General features: G+C 45.0%; 1 protein-coding gene across 1 annotated transcript in view; it reads left to right on the top strand.

Annotated features, from left to right (window-relative positions):
- Nucleotides 1-5148, top strand: part of wif1 (wnt inhibitory factor 1) — a 65445-nt gene extending 60297 nt beyond the window's left edge. The window contains exons 8-10 of the mRNA XM_046335619.1: nt 583-678; nt 1489-1584; nt 4890-5148. Of these exons, the coding sequence (XP_046191575.1) occupies nt 583-678; nt 1489-1584; nt 4890-5029 (332 nt within the window). The 3' untranslated portion in view covers nt 5030-5148. The remainder of the gene's footprint in view (nt 1-582; nt 679-1488; nt 1585-4889) is intronic.
- Nucleotides 5149-6480: the final 1332 nt, after the last annotated feature.

The raw sequence follows: 6480 nt of genomic DNA, 5'->3' as shown, positions 1-6480 counted from the left end.
GGTTAACTGTACAGTGTAGATGAGTAGTACTCTACATGTGTCTGTGTCTCCCAGGTAAATGTCTCCAAATCGTTAGGCTGGGGCCTTGGGTTAACTGTACAGTGTAGATGAGTAGTACTCTACATGTGTCTGTGTCTCCCAGGTAAATGTCTCCAAATCGTTAGGCTGAGGCCTTGGGTTAACTGTACAGTGTAGATGAGTAGTACTCTACATGTGTCTGTGTCTCCCAGGTAAATGTCTCCAAATCGTTAGGCTGGGGCCTTGGGTTAACTGTACAGTGTAGATGAGTAGTACTCTACATGTGTCTGTGTCTCCCAGGTAAATGTCTCCAAATCGTTAGGCTGAGGCCTTGGGTTAACTGTACAGTGTAGATGAGTAGTACTCTACATGTGTCTGTGTCTCCCAGGTAAATGTCTCCAAATCGTTAGGCTGAGGCCTTGGGTTAACTGTACAGTGTAGATGAGTAGTACTCTACATGTGTCTGTGTCTCCCAGGTAAATGTCTCCAAATCGTTAGGCTGAGGCCTTGGGTTAACTGTACAGTGTAGATGAGTAGTACTCTACATGTGTCTGTGTCTCCCAGGTAAATGTCTCCAGGCCTGCAGGAACGGAGGAAAATGCACTGGGAAAAACAAATGCAAATGTGACAAGGGTTTCCACGGCTACCTGTGTTCCAAGGGTGTCTAACCCCACCCCGGAAACGGCTCCCGCCTCGGGATGAGCTGAGGGGATATAATGGAACACATGACATGTGGTATGGAAGAATGAGACAGTGCCATGTTGTGTTTTGTATCAGAAAGTCATGTTATCATGTGTTAGAATATGTATGTGTGTCCCTGACAATATGTCTCTGACAATATGTCTCTGATAATGTGTCCCTGACAATGTGTCTCTGATAATGTGTGTCTCTGATAATGTGTGTCTCTGATAATGTGTGTCTCTGACAATATGTGTCTCTGACAATGTGTGTCTCTGATAATATGTGTCTCTGATAATATGTGTCCCTGACAATATGTGTCTCTGATAATATGTGTCCCTGACAATATGTGTCTCTGATAATATGTCTCTGACAATATGTCTCTCTGATAATGTGTGTCTCTGATAATGTGTGTCTCTGATAATGTGTGTCTCTGATAATATGTGTCTCTGACAATATGCGTCTCTGACAATGTGTATCTCTGATAATGTGTGTATGTCTGTGTATGTCTGACCGTGTGTGTATCCTGACTGTGTGTGTGTGGGATGAGCTGTGTGTGTGTGTATAATGGAACACATGACATGTGTGTGTGTGAAGAATGAGACAGTGTGTGTGTTGTGTTTTGTATGTGAAAGTCATGTTATCATGTGTTGTGAATGTGTGTGTGTGTGTGTGACAATGTGTCTCTGACAATGTGTGTCTGTGTAATGTGTGTGTGTGTGTGTGTGTGTGTGTGTGTGTGTGTCTGTGTGTAATGTGTGTCTCTGATAATATGAGTGTCTGATAATGCAGCTGTCTGTGAGCCCAGCTGTGGAGCCCATGGGACCTGTGTGGAACCTAACAAGTGCCTGTGTAAGGAGGGCTGGCATGGACGCCACTGTAACAAGAGTGAGTTTAGTGGTTTAGTAACACTGTAGTAGAGTGAGTTTAGTGGTTTAGTAACACTGTAGTAGAGTGAGTTTAGTAACACTGTAGTAGAGTGAGTTTAGTGGATTAGTAACACTGTAGTAGAGTGAGTTTAGTGGTTTAGTAACACTGTAGTAGAGTGAGTTTAGTGGTTTAGTAACACTGTAATAGAGTGAGTTTAGTATCACTGTAGTAGAGTGAGTTTAGTGGTTTAGTAACACTGTAGTAGAGTGAGTTTAGTGGTTTAGTAACACTGTAGTATAGTGAGTTTAGTAACACTGTAATAGAGTGAGTTTAGTGGTTTAGTAACACTGTAGTAGAGTGAGTTTAGTAACACTGTAGTAGAGTGAGTTTAGTGGTTTAGTAACACTGTAGTAGAGTGAGTTTAGTAACACTGTAGTAGAGTGAGTTTAGTGGTTTAGTAACACTGTAGTAGAGTGAGTTTAGTAACACTGTAGTAGAGTGAGTTTAGTAACACTGTAGTAGAGTGAGTTTAGTGGTTTAGTAACACTGTAGTAGAGTGAGTTTAGTGGTTTAGTAACACTGTAGTAGAGTGAGTTTAGTGGTTTAGTAACACTGTAGTAGAGTGAGTTTAGTGGTTTAGTAACACTGTAGTAGAGTGAGTTTAGTAACACTGTAGTAGAGTGAGTTTAGTGGATTAGTAACACTGTAGTAGAGTGAGTTTAGTGGTTTAGTAACACTGTAGTAGAGTGAGTTTAGTGGTTTAGTAACACTGTAGTAGAGTGAGTTTAGTGGTTTAGTAACACTGTAGTAGAGTGAGTTTAGTAACACTGTAGTAGAGTGAGTTTAGTGGTTTAGTAACACTGTAGTAGAGTGAGTTTAGTGGTTTAGTAACACTGTAGTAGAGTGAGTTTAGTGGTTTAGTAACACTGTAGTAGAGTGAGTTTAGTAACACTGTAGTAGAGTGAGTTTAGTGGATTAGTAACACTGTAGTAGAGTGAGTTTAGTGGTTTAGTAACACTGTAGTAGAGTGAGTTTAGTGGTTTAGTAACACTGTAATAGAGTGAGTTTAGTATCACTGTAGTAGAGTGAGTTTAGTGGTTTAGTAACACTGTAGTAGAGTGAGTTTAGTGGTTTAGTAACACTGTAGTATAGTGAGTTTAGTAACACTGTAATAGAGTGAGTTTAGTGGTTTAGTAACACTGTAGTAGAGTGAGTTTAGTAACACTGTAGTAGAGTGAGTTTAGTGGTTTAGTAACACTGTAGTAGAGTGAGTTTAGTAACACTGTAGTAGAGTGAGTTTAGTGGTTTAGTAACACTGTAGTAGAGTGAGTTTAGTAACACTGTAGTAGAGTGAGTTTAGTAACACTGTAGTAGAGTGAGTTTAGTGGTTTAGTAACACTGTAGTAGAGTGAGTTTAGTAACACTGTAGTAGAGTGAGTTTAGTAACACTGTAATAGAGTGAGTTTAGTAACACTGTAGTAGAGTGAGTTTAGTAACACTGTAGTAGAGTGAGTTTAGTCGTTTAGTAACACTGTAGTAGAGTGAGTTTAGTAACACTGTAGTAGAGTGAGTTTAGTGGTTTAGTAACACTGTAGTAGAGTGAGTTTAGTAACACTGTAGTAGAGTGAGTTTAGTGGTTTAGTAACACTGTAGTAGAGTGAGTTTAGTAACACTGTAGTAGAGTGAGTTTAGTAACACTGTAATAGAGTGAGTTTAGTGGTTTAGTAACACAATCACATTACAAAGCTGCGTTCCCCCCCCCCCCTCATAAAGCCACTTTCCCAAGGTGGCATCCCAAATAGCACCCTATTCCCTACATAGTGCAGTACTTTTGATGAGGGTTAATCACTATTACTCTGGTAGTGCGCCATGTAGGGAATATGATTCCATTTGGTATGTAGACCTGGCAGTCGACTGCCACCTGTAGGGTGATGGATCACATGTAATCCCACGGTAACGCAACACCACAGTGATTTAGGCTGTCCCAAATGGCACCCTATTCCCTATATATAGTGCACCACGTTTGACCAGAGCTGTATGAGGCCTGGTGGTAATTAGTGTACAATGGGCCAGGGAATAGGGTAACTCAACACCACGCTGACTTGGGTTCAGCTCATAGAAGCATTGAATGAAGAAGAAGAGGCTTGGGCTCTGAGAAGCTCAACTCCACTCTACACTTTGAGTTGTTAGTTTCTCTGCTGTTCGTTGAGCCTCTGAGGAAAACACCAGGTCAGATGTTGGGGCTCCCTCTCTAAAGGCACTGCGTCTCAGTGCTAGAGGTGTCACTACAGACACCCTGGTTCGAATCCAGGCTGTATCACAACCGGCCATGATTGGGAGTCCCATAGGGCTGCTCTCGATCGGGTTTGGCCCGTTGTAGGCCGTCATTATTAAATAAGAATTCTTAACTGACTTTCCTAGTTAAATAAAAGGTTAATTAAAAAATAAACCCATCTGCAACATCACACACACACACACACACACACACACACACACACACACACACACACACACACACACACACACACACACACACACACACACACACACACACACACACACACACACACACACACACACACACACACACACAGGCTACTTCTTGGTGTTTGTTTGGTGTTGGGTCATTAGCGGTCATTAGTCTCGTTGATTTGGTTCCAGATCGGAACAGAGGCTTATAAACACTAGAAACAATAGGAACACATGACTAGTGGTGAGTGGTGCTCCCCTCAGGACCTCTACACCTCTACCTTCCATCACCTTACCTTCCACCTTCCTCTCTCTCTCCTCTCTCTACTTTCCCTCCCTCCCTTTCTCTCTCCTCTCTTTCCCTCCCTCCCTCCCTTTCTCTCTCCTCTCTCTCTCCTCTCTCTCTACTCACCCCTCTCTTTCCCTCCCTCCCTCCCTTTCTCTCTCCTCTCTCTCTCCTCTCTCTACTTTCCCTCCCTCCCTTTCTCTCTCCTCTCTCTCTACTCACCCCTCTCTTTCCCTCCCTCCCCCTCTCTCCTCTCTCTCCTCTCTCTACTTTCCCTCCCTCCCTTTCTCTCTCCTCTCTCTCTACTCACCCCACTCTTTCCCTCTTTCCCTCCCTCCCTCCCTTTCTCTCTCCTCTCTCTCTACTCACCCCCCTCTTTCCCTCCCTTTCTCTCTCCTCTCTCTCTACTCACCCCTCTCTTTCTTTTCCTCCCTCCCTCCCTCCTCTCTCTCTACTCACCCCCCTCCCTCTCTCCTTTTCTCTCTCTCTCTCTCTCTCTCTCTCTCTCTCTCTCTCTCTCTCTCTCTCTCTCTCTCTCTCTCTCTCTCTCTCTCTCTCTCTCTCTCAGGATACAGAGGAGGTGCCTCTAACACCCATCGTCTCTCATCAGGCCCTAAACACAAGCCTCAGCAGCACTCCTCCTCTGCCAAGGAGGTGAAAGACGTCCCCGATGCCGACATCCCAGCAGAGACCAATTACGTGGTATAAGAGCCGGGTCCAGACAACCACACCTGGGTTCAAACACTATTCAACATCTTTCAGATACTTTCAGCATCTGCTCTAGTCCGGTTGGCGGCGCCTGATGGGTGCGGCCTGGTGGGAGGGGTTTGATGGGTGGGGTCTGATGGGCGGGGTCTGTGGGTGCGGCCTGGTGGGCGGGGTCTGATGGGCGGGGGTTTGATGGGTGGATTTTGCGGTTTTAGGACTGTGCTACTGGTCTGTTAAGCCAGACAAACTCAATCAACAATATATTAATAAGCATGTTTAACTATTTAAAGTAGTTTGAACCCAGGTCTGCAGACCAGTCACCCAGGACCTCCTCTCCTCTGTGGTAGACTACTGATACCCATACGTGATGTTATACACCATTATTACCTACCTATCCTCATCCCCTCCGACTACCTACCTATCCTCATCCCCTCCCATTACCTAGCTATCTTCATCCCCTCCCATTACCTAGCTATCCTAATCCCCTCCCATTACCTAGCTATCCTAATCCCCTCCCATTACCTAGCTATCCTAATCCCCTCCCATTACCTAGCTATCCTAATCCCCTCCCATTACCTAGCTATCCTAATCCCCTCCCATTACCTAGCTATCCTCATCCCCTCCCATTACCTAGCTATCCTCATCCCCTCCCATTACCTAGTTATCCTAATCCCCTCCCATTACCTAGCTATCCTAATCCCCTCCCATTACCTAGCTATCCTAATCCCCTCCCATTACCTAGCTATCCTAATCCCCTCCCATTACCTAGCTATCCTAATCCCCTCCCATTACCTAGCTATCCTAATCCCCTCCCATTACCTAGCTATCCTAATCCCCTCCCATTACCTACCTATCCTAATCCCCTCCCATTACCTAGCTATCCTAATCCCCTCCCATTACCTACCTATCCTCATCCCCTCCGACTACCTACCTATTCTCATCCCCTCCGACTACCTACCTATTCTAATCCCCTCCCATTACCTAGCTATCCTAATCCCTCCCACTACCTACCTATCCTCATCCCCTCCCATTACCTAGCTATCCTAATCCCCTCCCATTACCTACCTATCCTCATCCCCTCCCATTACCTAGCTATCCTAATCCCCTCCCATTACCTAGCTATCCTAATCCCCTCCCATTACCTAGCTATTCTCATCCCCTCCCATTACCTAGCTATCCTAATCCCCTCCCATTACCCAGCTATCCTAATCCCCTCCCATTACATAGCTATCCTAATCCCCTCCCATTACCTAGCTATCCTAATCCCCTCCCATTACCTAGCTATCCTCATCCCCTCCCATTACCTACCCATCCTCATCCCCTCTCACTACCTAGCTATCCTCATCCCCTCCCACTACCTACCCATCCTCATCCCCTCTCACTACCTAGGTATCCTCATCCCCTCCCACTACCTAGCTACCTTAGATACCTATCCTCATCCACTCCCACTA

This window comes from Oncorhynchus gorbuscha, unplaced genomic scaffold (assembly GCF_021184085.1).
Source record: "Oncorhynchus gorbuscha isolate QuinsamMale2020 ecotype Even-year unplaced genomic scaffold, OgorEven_v1.0 Un_scaffold_797, whole genome shotgun sequence".
In the NCBI taxonomy this organism is placed as follows: Eukaryota; Metazoa; Chordata; class Actinopteri; order Salmoniformes; family Salmonidae; genus Oncorhynchus; species Oncorhynchus gorbuscha.
Note: the sequence above shows the minus strand (reverse complement) of the source record. Positions and strands in the feature narration are given on the sequence as shown.